Source organism: Gadus morhua, chromosome 8 (genome assembly GCF_902167405.1).
Source record: "Gadus morhua chromosome 8, gadMor3.0, whole genome shotgun sequence".
NCBI lineage: Eukaryota > Metazoa > Chordata > Actinopteri > Gadiformes > Gadidae > Gadus > Gadus morhua.
The window spans coordinates 12,816,494-12,834,276 of NC_044055.1; the positions used below are offsets into that span (position 1 = coordinate 12,816,494).

General features: G+C 48.1%; 1 protein-coding gene across 3 annotated transcripts in view; it reads left to right on the plus strand.

Moving 5' to 3' along the window:
* Nucleotides 1-15,963, plus strand: part of tox (thymocyte selection-associated high mobility group box) — a 26,503-nt gene extending 10,540 nt beyond the window's left edge. The window contains exons 3-10 of one of the 3 annotated variants that reach the window (XM_030364301.1): nt 3,456-3,557; nt 5,770-5,997; nt 7,443-7,676; nt 8,438-8,677; nt 10,223-10,303; nt 10,513-11,847; nt 14,076-14,231; nt 14,311-15,963. In XM_030364301.1, coding sequence (XP_030220161.1) covers nt 3,456-3,557; nt 5,770-5,997; nt 7,443-7,676; nt 8,438-8,677; nt 10,223-10,303; nt 10,513-11,847; nt 14,076-14,231 — 2,376 coding nt within the window. In that variant the 3' untranslated portion in view covers nt 14,311-15,963. The remainder of the gene's footprint in view (nt 1-3,455; nt 3,558-5,769; nt 5,998-7,442; nt 7,677-8,437; nt 8,678-10,222; nt 10,304-10,512; nt 11,848-14,075; nt 14,232-14,310) is intronic. The other 2 variants (XM_030364300.1, XM_030364302.1) reach the window with 2 other exon arrangements.
* The last annotated feature ends 1,820 nt before the right edge of the window (nt 15,964-17,783 follow it).

The window sequence follows — 17,783 nt, forward strand, 5'->3', positions numbered from 1 at the left end:
TAATATGATCAAACTTTCTCGTTCTGGTCAGCAATCTAGCTGCCGCATTGTGTACCAGCTGTAGACTCTTTATAGTAGAGTTCGGTAATCCCGAGAACAATGCATTGCAATAGTCCAGTCTTGACGAGACAAACGCATGAATCAGTGTCTCTGCATCCACTTCAGATAACATTGATCTGATTCTTGCAATGTTTCTCAAATGGAAAAAGGCAATTCTAGTTATACTTCTTATATGCTGATCAAAGCATAGTTGAGGGTCAAACAAGACACCAAGATTTCTGACGGATGCACTCTGTGGGATGGCGAAGCCATCCAACCACAGAGAGACATCCTCAAACTTTTCCCGGTCCCGCTTCGAGCCGATAATCATCAGCTCCGTCTTCCCAGAATTAAGCTGTAGGAAGTTTTGTGACATCCAGCCCTTCACAGCAGCCAAACAAGACTCAACCTTTTGAATCTGGGCAGAATCCCCGGAATCTACAGGAATGTAGAGCTGGGTGTCATCCGCATAGCAATGGAAACTAATTCCGAAGCCGCGGATAACGTCACCGAGGGGAAGCATATAAATTGCAAAAAGCAATGGACCAAGAACCGACCCTTGTGGTACGCCAAAGCGCAACTTACAATGCTTCGATTCTGCACCCTCATGAAGCACAAATTGGGTTCTATCTGTGAGGTACGATTCAAGCCAACCAAGAGCCGTACCCCCGAAACCAACATAGTGTTCAAGACGGTGGAGAAGAGTGCTATGGTCAATCGTATCAAACGCAGCGCTCAGATCCAACATCACAAGCATTGTGCTTGTATTTTTATCCAAAGCAAGAAGGATGTCATTTACAACTCTTGTAATAGCAGTTTCAGTTGAGTGGAAATTCCTGAACCCCGACTGGAAAGGTTCGAAGAGATTATTCCTCGCCAAATAGTCAACAATTTGCTTTGCTACAATCCTTTCCAGTACCTTAGACAAGAAGGGCAGATTCGATATAGGCCGATAGTTCCTGACTAATTCAGGATCTAGGCCAGGCTTTTTAAGTAGCGGTTTTAACACCGCAGCCTTGAAATTGGAAGGAACAATTCCTGTTGAAAACGAAAGATTCATAAGCAAGAGGATAACAGGCCCCACCGTTGGAAAAAGATCCTTAAGAACCCTAGAAGGGAGCGGATCCAACACACAAGTTGTTGGCTTTGAGGCCTTTATCACCCTTTCAAGTTCCACCAAGGAAATCGCCTTAAACTCCAAAAGAGTTGCGTCAGAATTCACCATCCTATTTGGCAGAACCCCATCCTGCCCCACAGGATGTGTAGGATTAGCCGCCCGGTAAGCATCAATTTCCTCTCTAATTGATTGAATCTTATTCTCAAAGAAATCCATAAATTCACCTGCCGAAATCGAGGAGCCTACGGTCTGATTCTGTTTCTGAGTGAGACTCCTCACCGTGTCAAAAAGAAATTTAGGATTATTTCTATTCAAATTAATGATACTAGAAAAGTAGGCGTTCCTGGCGATAGTCAGCGCGCCCTTATAGGTGATCAGACTATTATGCCATGCAAGATGAAAGACCTCAAGTTTAGTCGAGCGCCATTTGCGTTCAAGGATCCTGCAATTTCGCTTCAAAATGCGAGTTTCTGCATCAAACCAAGGAGCTGGTTTTTTCAATGTTCGTTTTTTAGTTACGTACGGAGCAACTGAATCAATGGCAACAGACAAGGCAATGTTGAGGTCATCAGTTTTAGTATTAGAGTATTAGTTCCTGATACTCTGATTGATTTCGTATAAATGCATCGAGCTAGCAGTCAACTAGCAACCAGCAGAGTTAAGAAGCTAAAATGGCGGTTCAGTCTATATATGGTCTTGGGTCCAACTAGATTATCTAGCTGCCTTCCAAGGGCCTTTTGAAGCTCTAGAGGATTCAGCGTGCGTGTCTGTGTGCTTGTGTGTGTATGCATGTGCATGTCTGGTTGTGTTTGCGTGTGTGTCGGTGTGTGGTTGTGGGTGCGTGCCTGTGGTTGCGTGGGTGTGTGTGTGTGTGGTTGTGTGCGCTTGTGTGTGAGTGTACATGCGCGTGTGTGGTTGTGTGTGTGTGTGTGTGTGTGTGTGCGTGTGTGTGAGTGTGTGGGTACTGGTAGAGAATTCCCACAGTGCAAAACAAAGCCCATATTAATAAGTAAGGGCCGTCTCATGCATTATGCAGCAGGTACAGTATGGTGGGGAATATGATGTAGTATTGGAATCAGTGATTTGATGTTTTATTCATACGAGCTGTACTCCAAAAGGTGCTGGGAGTGTTTGGAATGTTTAAAACGATATATTATACACAAAATACACCAATATGTATGTACTGCTACTGTGTTGTTGCTAAGGAGTTGTGTTGCCTAGTAGTGGTGTTTTTGCTAAGGAGCTTTTGTGTTGTTGTGGTGGTGTTGTTGCTATGGAGCTTTTGTGTTGTTGTAGTAGCGGTGTTGTGGCTATGGAGTTGTTATGTTGTGGTAGTAGCAGTGTTGTTGTTCTTTAGATGTTGAGTAGGGCTGGGCGATATGACGATATCATACCGTGGACGATATGAAAGTGTCTACCGGGAGAGATTTGGCCATATCGTTAATACCGAGAGAGAAAAAAAAAAAAAAAAAAATTAATTTTTTTTTTTTTTATATTGCACTGCACTGACTGAAGCAAGGCAGGTGTGAGACTCGCCTGTTAACTTGAAAAAAAATCTAATTTGTATTGAAGAAACAGTTCTATTTTTACCACCAGCTATTTGCACAGCACATAACTTTATTTTATAAGTGTATAATTAGTGTTTAAAATATTTGTGTGATGCTGTGATTTTTATTTTATATTACACTGCACTGACTGACAGCCAGGCAGGTGTGAAGCACACCTTTAAAAAAAAAAGTTATTTGTATTGAAAAAACAGTTCAATGTTTACAAGATGTTTGCACTATATGACACTGCAGTTAATGACAGATTGTTCGCTACTTACTCCTTTGTAAGCATGGAAATTCAAGTTCAAAATAAAAGAAAAAACTGATCAAATGTGAAGTATGGTTATTTTAAGCCATTTATTATTTTAATTTACTTCAAAAATACCATATCGTGATATATATCCATATCGTGATATAAAATTACTCATATCGTGATATAAGATTTTGTCCATATCGCCCAGCCCTAATGTTGAGTCATGTTGAAGCTGAGGGATCACTAGAAGTCTTGGACTAGAGGCTGATAGCAGACCGTGTTCTTCACCCACTCCCACTTGGTCCTCAACAATTTTATTTGACCTTCCCTTACCTCCTGGTCTTGCCCTTCTGACCCGTGTGTGTGTGTGTGTGTGTGTGTGTGTGTGTGTGTGTGTGTGTGTGTGTGTGTGTGTGTGTGTGTGTGTGTGTGTGTGTGTGTGTGTGTGTGTGTGTGTGTGTGTGTGTGTGTGTGTGTGTGTGTGTGTGTGTTCCCATAGTTTCGTGTACCACAGCCGCCCCTCCCCCCCAGCAAGCTGACTCCGCCTACCCTGGCTGCTCCTTGGAGGAGGGAGAGCAACGACACACACCGGCTGCCCTGGGTAAACCCTCTCTAGCTAAGCTAACCCTCCCATTGATACACACTCTCCTAGCTAAGCTCTCTCAAGCTAAGCTAAGACCCTCCTAGCTAACTGCTTGGTAAAACCCTCTCTAGCTTAGCCATGCCTTATAAATTCACACTCTCATAGCCATCCCTCTCAAAGCTAAACACTCTCTCAGCTAACCCACTCATAGCTAAATTTCTCGCTAAGCTAACATTCTCATAGATAAGCTCTTTTATACTCATATCTTCCCATGCTAGCCAAAACCTATCCTAAAACCATCCTGATAAACACGTTAAGGATGAACCACTATGGGAAGTGTGTGTGTGGCTGAGAGAATGCGCGTTTGTATGTGTTTTCGTGTATGTTTGTGTGTATGAGCTCAGAACACAGGAAGCAGGCTAGTGGATGGACAGAGTGAACATGCAGAGACAGAGAAGGGGGGGAGAGATCATGCAGAGATGTCCCAATATACACAGACTGGACGAGGGACAGACTGGCAGATATCTTGAAACTCTTTCAGAATAAACTCGTATACAAGACACAGATCGGTTCACAATGTGAAAGTCACCCCGATCCTTTGAGAAGCTAGGTGGACTAAAGCAGTGGTACCTCATGCTACAAGTCTCTGATGGACCAGTCTGAGTGGTCAAACCACTGAGGGACTACAGCAGGTAGAGGTCCACCCCAGCCCAGGGGGAACCACAGGCAGGACAAAGAACGCAAGTTCTTGTTATTAGTTACAGTTGTCTATGATTCAGTAGTTAGTTACAGTTGTCTAGTTATGACCCAGTAGTTAGTTACAGTAGTTTAGTTATGTATCCAGTGAGCCACTATAAGATTGTATTGTTTAACCGGTATTCTGATTGGCCAGCAGTGGTACCTCATGCTTCAAGTCTCTGATGGACCAGTCTGAGTGGTCAAACCACTGAGGGACTACAGCAGGTAGAGGTCCACCCTACCTGCGACAAGCAGGACAAAGAACGCAAGACAGGAGGCCTGGGCCCGTCTGAGAGATTAGAACCATCAGAACCATCAGACCCTCAGAATCATCAGACTATCAGACCATCAGAACCATCAGAACCATCAGACCCTCAGAACCATCAGAAGACCGAGTCACACCTCAGATCTCTGCCGGTGTGGCTGCGTTTTGGATAGCAGTAACAGGGAGCTGCTGTGGTACTCTGCTACAATTACAATCAGACTATTCTATTGACTCCTAAATGGGCCAATTTAATTTAACTTGGAGGATGAGTATATACACCCCTTGCATAGCATTACACTAATGTGACTTATCTGTCACGGTGATACTGTGTACATTGAGGAGCGATACATGCTTACTAGTTATGTGTTGGTGAGCCAAACAGAGGCGTGGGGCCCTGGTTGACCCCTGGTTTTCTGGATGAGGGCTGCTCCAGGGCAGAACTGAAGGGTGGGAGTGCAGAGAAGGAAAGGAGAGAGGGAGAGCACAGAGAAGGAGAGAGGGAGAGCACAGAGAAGGAGAGGGGAGAGATGGAGAGAGAGGGAGAGGGAGGGAGAGGAGATAGATGGAGAGAGAGGAGAGTGAGGGAGAGGAGAGAGAGAGAGGATAGGCAGGGAGACGAGAGAGGGAGAGAGAAGAGAGAGAGGGAGAGGAGAAAGAGGGAGAGAAGAGAGAGGGAGAGGAGAGAGAGGGAGAGGAGAGATCAGGGTCCAGCAGCCTGTCAGACTCCATCAAGAAGATTCTCCATCACATTAGCATGAAGACATTCTCTCACATCACTGACTCTCTCCATCCCTGCTCTACTTTATCATTGGAATAGGTCCTATGTGTATGCATGTGATACCTACATGTGATACATACATGTGATTGGTATGAACCCTATAGCTTCAAACATACTTGGAAGTCGCTCCACAACTGTAATTAGTGGAAACTGTCTGTACTATCCTCTCTCTCTCGCCTCTCTCTCCCCTATCTGTACTAACCTCTCTCTCCCCTGTCTGTACTAACCTTAACCTCTCTCTCCCCTGTCTGTACTAACCTCTCTCTCCCCTCTCTCTCCCCTGTCTGTACTAACCTCTCTCTCCCCTCTCTCTCCCGTCTGTACTAACCTCTCTCTCCCCTCTCTCTCCCCTGTCTTCACTAACCTCTCTCTCCCCTCTCTCTCCCCTGTCTGTACTAACCTCTCTCTCCCCTGTCTGCACTAACCTCTCTCTCCCCTCTCTCTCCCAGCCCTTCTCTCTGGGCGATGAGGACTTCAACATCCCCCCCATCACTCCGCCCACTCAGCCGGACCACGCCCACGGGGCGTACCACCCCCTGGCCCCCCACGGCCTGCCGCCCCAGCACCACCACCCCTACCACCTGCAGCCCATGAGGGCCCAGCACGGGGGGCCGGGCCACGACGGAGACCCCTTCTCCCAGGAGGGCAGCAGCCCCGCCACCAGCACCCTGTCTGTGGTGAGGAACCGGGAGCTAATCACGTCTGGGAGGGAGGCCTGCCGATAGTTCTATATGATCGTTTCCATAGTGATCTGTTCCCCGTGTCACTGCTCCTAAAATAAGACTCATCTAGAGGAAACAGGAAGGAGATCCGCTGTCTTTGTCTCCCCCACTATTGACATCCGTCACCACGCCAATACGCAGCCATTCCCAACCAGACGGTCAACCCTCCACCTCACAGTGGAACCGAGCTAATGCTGCGTCCTCCACCCAAGCATCCCCTGTATTGAGAGGATCCATTACAACAGAGTTCACCTTTAATCCAAGGGGCCTTTATAAATGGGCTTTCTGGAGGGCGATTGGAGCGTTCTTTAATCCGTGGATGTTTTCTGAGGTCCCTGTTGGATGATTATAAAGCAGTATTATGTGTGCCAGTAAACCTTTGCTTGTAGCGCTGAGTGCTGTGGTGATGAATGATCAAAAGGTGTAACAGATGATGATAACTATAGGTCGATGAATGTAATGGATCGCTATGGATGCAGTCAGAGTATGTGAGAAACATTTAAAGGTGTTAACCTCCAGAATGTCCTTCGCTCTGGGCATGGTGACCATGACAAGGTACCTGATGGTCTTTCAGGCATCGACCGATCATTAGTGGTGATTTAAAGTTGAGGCAAGAAATTTATCCCTATGACTCTTACTTTCTTTCTCTTTAAATCGTTCTCCTGCAAGTCTCTCCCACTCTCTCTCTCTCTCTCTCTCTCTCTCTCTCTCTCTCTCTCTCTCTCTCTCTCTCTCTCTCTCTCTCTCTCTCTCTCTCTCTCTCTCTCTCTCTCTCTCTCTCTCTCTCTCTCTCTCTCTCTCTCTCTCTCTCTCTCTCTCTCTCTCTCTCTCTCTCTCTCTCTCTCTCTCTCTCTCTCTCTCTCTCTCTCTCTCTCTCTCTCTCTCTCTCTCTCTCTCTCTCTCTCTCATCCATTTACTGCCGGCTCATGAATTCTGGTTGCTTGGCGACCAGGGCTGGCTGGTGGGTAGAGGGAGTGGGGTGGTAGATCTTGAGATAACGTCTGTGTGGACACATGCATGCGTATCTGTGCGTTATGTGTATAGTTTATGAATATATTTACTTTGTGTGTTTAGTGTGTAGTGAACATACATCTCATCCTCATGTTCAGAGGAAGAGATGTAATAATATAGATAGATAAAACCTCCCAGACAGACATCTGAATCGATCGATCGATATCACTCTATCTATCTATCACTCTATCTATCTACAATCTGGGGGAGAGGATAAAGTAATTCAACACAAATATAATTAGTTTCTCCCAGCGTAGAGCTGGTCGTAGCCAGCTAGAACCAGTATAAACCAATTACAAGAGGTGAATAATGTAAGTCCATACGAAGACTACATTATGTGATGGTTGCAGATCCATCATCTTCATCCTCCTCCTCCTCATCGTCCCCAGATGCAGCAGATGGTGAACTCTGACTCCCGCTTCACCAGCAGCCAGCAGCCAATCGACGCAGCCCTGGGGCCCAGGAGCCAATCAGGTCTGAGCCAGCAGGGTCAGCTGACCACCATCAACCAATCCCAACTGGGGCTCGCTACCAACCACTCACCCTCCCCACCAGGAAGTAAATCGGCCACACCCTCTCCCTCCAGCTCTGTGCATGAGGACGAGAATGACGACTCACTGAGGGTACTACACGCACACACACACACACACACACACACACACACACACACACACACACACACACACACACACACACACACACACACACACACACACACACACACACACACACACACACACACACACATACACACAGTCCACCACACACACACACACACACAGTCACCCACACACATAGTCACCCACAGACTAAAAAAGTAAAGAGTGTGTAAGGTACAAGAACATTTCCTGAAGCTGTGTCCCCTAGAAGGAGGTTCTCTCCAATATGTCCCTCCCCAAACAGGGAACAAGGCGGGACTGTTGTATTGTCCAGTTAGAACATCGTAGGACTAATCCCAAACCAGGGAGGAGGTTAACTATTGACTTACTCAGCAGCTAATTCTCCATTTGAAAATGTCCTCCAGGTACTGAGGTACTGAGATGCTTTTCCGGGGTTTCTCCGGTCCATGATTTTACTTTGCCTGCTCTTGAATAGTGCTGGTGCTATTTCTTTGAAACTTTGCATGATGTAGGCCTACAAACCATCTTTTCCTGTTGTATAGTTATTTGAAAGACTTCCATACGTTCCACAAAGCTGTAGGAGATCAGAGACACGGAGCTCCTTGAAACAAAACACACTGCTGCCGCTTTCTGAAGCGCTGTTCAAATAACAAACTTAACCGTTTCCGAAATGAAAGGAAAAACTGATGAGTGGATTATACATGGTGAGCTCAGTTGGCTGTGAAGGAGGCCTGGGGGTCTGACCCAGTGTCTTGTCTCCTCAGGGGGGCGTGGTGATAGGGGAGAAGAGACCAGCAGCCTTCGACACTCCTAAGAAAGCCAAAACACCAAAGAAGAAGAAGAGGAAGGACCCCAACGAGCCGGTGAAGCCCGTGTCGGCCTACGCCCTCTTCTTCAGGGACACGCAGGCCAACATCAAGGCCCAGAACCCCAACGCCACCTTCGGAGAGGTCTCCAAGATAGTGGCCTCCATGTGGGATGGCCTGGGGGAGGAGCAGAAGCAGGTAGGAGCTGTCACTCCAACACGTGTGTGTGTGTGTGTGTGTGTGTGTGTTCAGGGCTCTGTCACTCCAACACGTTTGTGAGTGTGTCCAGGCCTCTGTCACTCTAACTTGGTGTGCGTGTGTGTTCTGCACTCTAACTTGGTGTGTGTGTGTTCAGGGCTCTGTCACTCTAAAGCCCAGTTCAGACCAAAGATTTGCCTCGTAACGACTTGCACAAGTCTGTTTTGGAACGTCAAAGGGGAAAAGTTGCAGCAGTGTGAACTGGTCGTTGCAGCGTGGCTGATGCCGTTGCAAGGAGTCGCAAGGGGTCGCCAGAGATTGAACATGTCAAATCGCCAGGTCCAGTTTTAGAATGCAACGATATAGCTATTTCTCTTCAGCCAATCAGGACACAGCACAGAACGACTTGTACCGTAACAGACATAACGTTGACATAACTGTTGTTATGGTTACATGCGGCCCTTCCAACATGCGGCCATTCCGACACCTTTTAGTAGGCCTACCGCCCTTCCGACAGTCTACCAATCAGTGGCGCCAACTTCAGGTCAACATTGGGGGATCATAAATATTTAGTTCAAATGTGTTCAACCAAAAAGTAGCCATTCCAGTATTACTAATCTGTTATTTATTTGATTAGTTCTCAATTTTCGTTTGTGATGATGTAGCCTATGAAATAACCCATTCCATAAATCGACGACTGCATTTTACAAGTGTGTTACGACTGGCGGGGCATGCACTTATTTAACATGCCCTGGGAATGTATAAATATTCTATGAAACTTAAAACTGGACCATTTATTCGTTAGAGTTGGATTTAAACTCAATGCCGGACCACTATTGGAGTAGATTGGATGAACATTGGAACGAAATTATTTGTTTGGAGTGCTGCGGGAGAACAAATCAAGGAATGGGCTCAGTATCGGCCAAAAAGCAATAGCCCCTACAGTGGGCTTTACAAAGGAGAAAGGCGAGAATATAGCCTAGACCCACCCCTTTACACACAAATTCTTGAAGGGGATCAATAAAAATAAACAAACAGTTTTTGCCCGTAGAAGGCTCTCTACAAAGATTGGCGTAGGCACCCTGTTTCTGCCGCTGAGGCAGGCCTACCCAACTGCGGCTCCATATTCTCGGCTTTCTAACTTGCTGTCATTAGGCATTTTTAAACTCTCAAGCCGGTTCGGTCACGGCTTGGCATGCCCGACTATAACACCGTCTTATCTCAAGTTTGGCGGGGTTGCGCACGGAGACTAGATACAAACCTAATCTCAAACCTAAGTTAGGATACTTTTTAGCATGATGCTGATGCTGTTGCGGCTCTCAGCTGTGCCAGAGCGTTCAAAGTTGCTAGGGAAACCGCCTGACATCGCTGCCCGGTGCAGCAGTGTGAACTGCCCAGTTTTTTGAATGTCTTAGCCCGTCTCCTCGCAAGGAGTCGCAAGGAGCTGCGAGTTGCAAGCAGTTGCGTCGCAAATCTGAACTGGGCTTAACTTGGTGCGTGTGTTCAGGACTCTATCACTCCAACACGTTTGTCTTGTACCCTCAGGAGTATAAGAAGAGGACAGAGACGGCTAAGAAGGAGTACCTCAAACAGCTGGCGGCGTACAGAGCAAGCCTCGTCTCCCAGGTAGGGACCGCGTGGACCTTGGTGGTCACGCTAACGCAGAGGGGGAACTCCAGGGGGGAGACCCCGTTAACAGGGAGCCGGGTCCCGTAATGGGGGTTTCCCCGCCAAGGGTTATCAGGCCGTGCTAACCCGAGGGTTCAGCGTTCCCTGGTTAAGTAGTCATTTGGTTGTGAATGTAAACCAACAGATGTGTCCTTCTGTCCTTCCAGAGCTACAACGATCCCTCAGACATGAAGCCCCCGCTCTCCTCCTCCCCCTCCCCCTCCCCGGCCATGTTTACATCTAAACCCTCCACCTACCCTGGTCACCCAGGGCAACAACAACCATCACACCCCGGTCACCCAGGGCAACAACAACCCTCACACCCCGGTCACCCAGGGCAACAGCAACCATCACACCCCGGTCACCCAGGGCAACAGCAATCATCACACCCTGGTCACCCAGGGCAACATCACCCCTCACACCCTGGTAACCAAGGGCAACAACCATCACACCCTGGTCACCCAGGGCAACAGCAACCATCACACCCTGGTCACCCAGGGCAACCGACTTCACACCCGGGTCACCCAGGGCAACAGCAACCATCACACCCTGGTCACCAAGGGCAACAGCAACCATCACACCCCGGTCACCCAGGGCAACAACACCCCTCACACCCTGGTCACCCAGGGCAACATCACCCCTCACACCCTGGTAACCAAGGGCAACAACACCCCTCAAACCCTGGTAACCAAGGGCAACAACATCATCCGTCACACACTGGTAACCAAGGGCAACAACACCCCTCACATGCTGGTAACCAAGGGCAACAACACCCCCCACACGCTGGAAACCAAGGGCAACAACACCCCTCTCACCCTGGTCACCAAGGGCAACATCCTAGTAACCAAGGGCAACAACATCACCCCTCACATCCTGGTAACCAAGGGCAACAACATCACCCTTCACATCCTGGTAACCAAGGGCAACAACATCACCCCTCACATCCTGGTAACCAAGGGCAACAACATCACCCCTCACATCCTGGTAACCAAGGTCAACACTCTGGTCACCAAGGGCAACAACATCACCCCTCCCACCCAGGGCAACAGCACCCTGCCACCCACCACTCAGGGGTATACCCACCTTACCCTCACCCCCACCCCCACCCCCACGGCCCACCAATCCCCTCCCACAGCCCGAGCCTCAGCCCCCACCTGCCCATGCACTCCCAGCTCCAGCTCCAGGCGCTGTCCTCCAGGGGGGCGGCCCCCAGGCCAAACCTCCCCCACCAGGGGGCTCTGTCTGTGGGCAGCCTCTCCACAGCCTCTCCACCTCCACACCAACTCAGCCCGCCGCTACACAGCCAGGCCCTCCTGGGGGGGCTGCACAGCCCCCACCACCACAGCCACCAGCAGCAGCAGCAGCAGCAGCACCACAGCCACCTCCAGAACCCCCATCAGAACCTCCACCCTAACCTCCACCATAGCCCACATCATAGCCACATGCAGCAGCAGCTGGCGGGACACCCCTTGGGCCTGGCCCACCCTGCTGCCATCACTCAGGTGAGACCCCAGGACCCACACTAGACCACTACACTGGACCACTACACACTGGACCTCTACACACTGGACCTCTACACTGGACCTCTACACACTGGACCACTACACTGGACCACTACACACTAGACCTCTCCACACTGGACCACTACACACTAGACCACTACACTGGACCACTACACACTGGACCACTACACACTGGACCACTACACACTGGACCACTACACACATGACCTCTACACACTAGACCACTACACACTAGACCATTACACACTAGACCACTTGTTTTTGTCTTGTTTTTGTTATATTTATTTTTTATTTTTTATTTAGTATGTTTATTTATTTATTTTCCACAATTTCTTGTTTTTTTTTAAACGATGTATGATGACTATATGCTCTGTAAGTTGACCTTGGGTGTCTTGAAAGGCGCCTCTAAATTAAATGTATTATTATTATTATTATTATTATTATTACACACTGGACCACTACACACTGGACCACTACACAGTAGACCACTACACAGTAGACCAGTACACACTGGACCACTAGACAGTAGACCAGTACACACTGGACCAGTACACACTGGACCACTACACACTAGACCACTACCCACTAGACCACTACACACTGGACCCCTACCCACTAGAGGTTTAGGGGGGATTGCTGGCGTTGAAGGGGGCAAGCCCTGTTCCTCCTCCAGGTCCCGGGTCACCAGGGGAGAGGATGGGTCCGGGGGGGGGGCTGGATTGAATAAGTTGGACCAGAAGAAAGGGAGGGGTTGCCAGACTCTTTATCCCCCTTTTGGAGTGTGTTAAACCCTGCAGACCTCATAATCCACTACTCCCCCCCTCTATAGCAGGGAGAGGGAGAGAGGGGAGGGGGGAGAGCAAACAAAACAAGCTCCAAACTTGTGTTGTTCTTCTTTTGGGGAATTATGAGAGGGGGGGGAGAGAGAGGGGGGGGGGGGGGAGAAAGAGGGAGAGAGAGAGAGGGATGGGAAGAGAGAGAGAGGGAGAGGGGGGTGTGGGAGAGAGAGAGAGGGAGAGGGGGTGAGAGAGGGAGAGAGAGAGTCGGAGAGAGAGAGAGAGAGGTGGGGGTGAGTGAAAGAGAGACAAAAGAGGCAGATGGGGTCTTTGTGAAGGAGTGAAGGAGAAGAATTTGCCAAACAATGGATGAATAGGTGAGGAGGGGGAGGGTGGGAGGGGGTCGGTGGGGCCTAACCACCTGCTGTCCTGCTCTTTATTCTTTTCTGATACACACTCACACACCAACATTCTCACACACGCACACACCAACACTCACATATAGCTAAGCTGCAACCAAACACAAACAGATCATAAGATACATGAACATAGAGATACTCAGGGCCCACGCTCTCTCCCTCTCCCTCTCCCTCTCTCTCCCTCTCTCTCTCTCCCTCCTTCCCTCCCTCCCTCTCTCCCTCCCCCCCCCCCTCTCTGTGAGGTAAGGGGAGGCTGTGGCGTGTGTTGCCATTAAGATAACTACTGTTTACACTTTCCCCTCACAAACACACACACAAACTTACATCTCCCCCTCCCCCTCACACACACACACCTCCCCCTCTTCCTCACCCCACCCCTGACATATACACCACCCCCTCTCCCTCACCTCCTCTCAGCTCTCCCTTTTGTCTTCCTTCTCTCTCCTTTCCAAACACACAAAAACACACGCACACGCACACACACACGCACACAACAACAACATATATAAATATATATACATTTATATATGCACTCACATACATAAGCTTCTTTCCCACATTATTCCCTGTTAATTACTGGGATAACCTTTCAACAATGCTAGTGACTGTCACTATTCGCACATGCAGCTATGTTCTGCAACATTTACTGTTCACACCTTTTCATAGCTGGACGGGCCAAGCAATATTTCAGAATTATTCCACTTTCCACCCATACTTAGAAACGGAGGGTGTTTGCAGACAAAATAAGCTGCATTGGTATATGGGATCACCTGAAAAGTGTTGGCACGTGAAGATAAACCGAGGTGGATTCATACACGTCCTCAGTGGTGTCTTTTGATCGGTATAAGAGGCCAGTTCCCATTCACACATTACCCATACAGGAAGTGCTACCCAACTGGCAGGGTAAGACTGCATGTGTAGAAGGGGCGATGGAAACACAGAGGACTCAATAGATGCACCCCATAGAAAGACATGGTCCTGATCATGGGGTCTCTGGTGTTTCCTCCCCCAGGGCTACCCCCACTCTCTCCAGTCAGAGTACCAGCCAATGGGAGGAGGTATGCTGAGCAGCAGAGGGATGATGTCCTCTCCAGCGGACTACCACCAGCTGGGGCGGCCTGGGCCGCAGGGCTTGGACTGGAGCTCTGAGTACCACGGCAGCGGGTAGGTAGGTAGCTCCACCGTGCTAGCAGCAGGACACGCCGTCATGAGGAGTACAGGTGATTCATTTGGTTGTCCTCCATTAGGGGTCTCCAGAGGGACAAGCACCTGTTCCTGAGCTGATCCAGGGTCAACGGTCGCCACACACGTCTACACGACCCCGCCGACGACACAGCCTCCCAACATGACCCCGTCCCCATGGACTCAATCCTCCACACCAAACACAGAGAACCTGCAGACACATGATTAAGACCTGAGCCTGAATGGTGCATAACTGGACACGTCTTGCCCCCCCTCGACCCAAGCCCCTCCTCCCTATCGGCTCCTCTTCTACTCCGTACTGGACCTCAACTACATGAGCACTGGGCCTCAACCCAACAGCTTTACCTGAGCCACTACCACCCACAGGTAACTAGCCGACCCACAATAGTCCCTACCACCCCATAAGAGTGACTGCCAATCCAAAAGAGTTACTGCCACCCCACAAGAGTCCCTACCACCCCATAAGAGTGACTGCCAACCCAAAAGAGTCACTGCCAACCAAAAAGATCGACTGCAACCCCACAAGAGTCACTACCACCCACAGGTCACTAGCCACCCCACAGGAGTCACTACCACCCCACAAGAGTGACTGCCACCCCACAAGAGTCACTGCAACCCCACAAGAGTCACTGCCACCCCACAATAGTCTCTACTCACTACCATCCCATAAGAGTCACTACCAACCAACAAAAGTCACTACCAGTACCACCCCAAAAGAGTCACTGCCACCCCACAATAGTCACTACCACCCAACAAAAATCACTACCACCCCACAAGAGTCAGTATCACCCACAAGAGTCACTACCAAACCCTCCCTTACCTGGCACCACAACAAGGACCTGATGGCATTGTTTCTGGTCTTTTTTTAAACACTACAGAGGGTTCAAAAGATTGTTAATGCAAGAGGAACATGAGATATGTTGGGTTTGGTTTGAAAATAAGAGATTTAGAGATCAACACAGAGGCATAAATGTGAAGGGCACAGAAGTTACGGTTAATCTATAAATTAGATTAACCGTAATAAATTAATCAAAAGTAATAAATTAAGTGTTGGTAAAACCCCTGATGTAAACCTTTGTGGATGACAGAGGGTTACATTAGGGGTTACCTGATACAGCCCAGAGTCTAGACTCATTCAACAGTGTTTCCCATTTACAGAGCTTCTGAAGGTTAGCTCTAGTTAGCAGGGTAAGAGGTGGTGTGAGCTTCCTAGTAATAGACCAGAACATACCTGGGCTTTCACACCTGGGTCGTCACACCTACACCTAGGCCGTCAAACCTGGGACGTCACAGATGGGGCATCACACATGGGGGTCACACCTGCCGTTTACCTGCTGTGAGGGAGGGGCCTGTGTACCTGCCGTGGGGGAGGGGCCTGTGTACCTGCCGTGGGGGAGGGGCCTGTGTACCTGCCATGGGGAGGAGCCTGTGTAGGCGTGGCACGGCCTGGTCGCAGACTAGAGACTACTTAACAACCTGTGTCTGGAGTGTACCTATGTTTGGGTTTTTAATAATATGAAGTTTTATTTGGATAACATTGTTGTATTTTGTTATAATATGAAGTGTTAATGATGGTTTCTTCCTGTTTGTGTGGACAAACAGAAAGAGGCAGCCATGTTTGTCCTTATTTTTTTGATTCTAATGTGTTACGTTGACAATAAATGTGGTGCTGCCTTGATGTGCAGCCATCATGTGAAGTCCTGTTCTGTTATTATTACTTCGGGGCCACCACTACACGCACTGATATCAGCTGATATTTTTGAAGGGATTGTGTTCACTGAGTGTAAGAGGAGGTGGATTATCATTGGTGATGCATTTCTGAATGAATGAATGAACATTCTTCAATATTCAGACCAATAAAGGAAATGTATATTCATAGCACTGTGGTATAGTTGGACATATTGTGTTGAGTTATTTCATTATTCAACAAAACACAAATGTACAAATGCATCTTCAGAGTTTTCAAATTGTACAGAGAAAATAGCATTGTGTCAAATAACAAATAACGTCTTGCAGTGGCTACACAGCAGACCTACACCGTAAGCGGCCTACACAGCAGACCTACACCCTAGGCCTACACCGTATAGCTACACAGTAGGCAGTATCAACTCTTATATCTACGTACTCCTTTTGATCTTAATGAGTAGATACTGCCTACTGTGTAGGGTAGACCAGGCCAGGCCTTCAACATTAGGGGTTTTCTGTGTAGGCCTACTATGTAGGTCTACACAGAAAACCTTCACAGCCTATTCCAAAGGAGTAGATATAGGAGTAGATACTGCCTACGGAGTAGTTCTACGTTTTAGGTCTACGGTGTAGGTCTGCGATGTAGTAGACCTACACAGTAGACCTCTAACGTTGTAGGCCTACAAAGTAGGCAGTATCTACTTCTTTAGATCGAGCTGTGCAGGTCTTGATCTAAAGGAGTAGAGAGTCATTAAAGGTTGGGTATGGGATTTGCGAAACGCCAGCAGATTTTGAAATTACACAACTCGAATGGTCCTACCCCCTCTCCTTCAACGCTGACTCTGACTCCACCCATTCCAAGTACATGGACACGCAATCATGCACGAGCGCGAACACAGATGCGCGAGAGCGAGCCAGGCTAGCTAGGTTAGAGTTTAGGGTTGTCTTCTAGTGCTAGGTCCAAATGTGGATTAGCTAGTAAGCTAGCTCCAGTAGCTACCGCAGGATAACAACAAACAGAATCTTGCTCTGGGTCACGAGCTTTGAGTACGTGCACGAAGGGTCACGCGTGGGGAGCGGGCGAGAGGGAAGGGGGAGTGCAGTACGACCGTATGATTGACGTACTTACTGTCCAATGCCGCTCGGTGGTTCTGGAAATCATTGGCTGGAGTTTTTCAAGCCCTGCCCGTTCCACAGATGATTGACTTGTTTAATTCTTTGTGGCTGTAAGTGGGTTATGATAACGTTTCAAGTAATTTAGCAAAAATGGCCAAAAAAGAGAATTCCATACCCAACCTTTAAGTTTAAACGAACACGGTAACCGGTAATCTTCATGATGCTGTTTTCCCTGACCAACGGTAACTCTGGATCAACCACTTATACCATTTAGCTCGAATATAACATTGAACGCCTGAATAAGTACTTGTCAGAAAAACTGCATGTAATTATATACATATATAAATATATATATATAAAGTAAGAAACTGTATATACCTGCCAAGAACTTCGTCCAACGGCTGAGACGTCGCGAGATCCTCCGAACAGCTGCTCGAGGGGTACGCTCGCGACAGGTTGTGGAGCGAAGTGCGCCGCCAACAGAACCACACACTCTCAATATGTACGATAATTTACCATTATTACATGCTGAATAATGAGTTACTAAATTATTCAAACTAAATTCTCTCATCAGATTAGATATTTAAAGCATTAGGAAATTAATGTATTATCGTTCCTGGTCAAATTTTAATTACATTTTAGACGATTAAAAGTATGAACAATTACTGTACGCATTTTGTTATATTTTATTTAGTCCGACATCATTCATTATCAC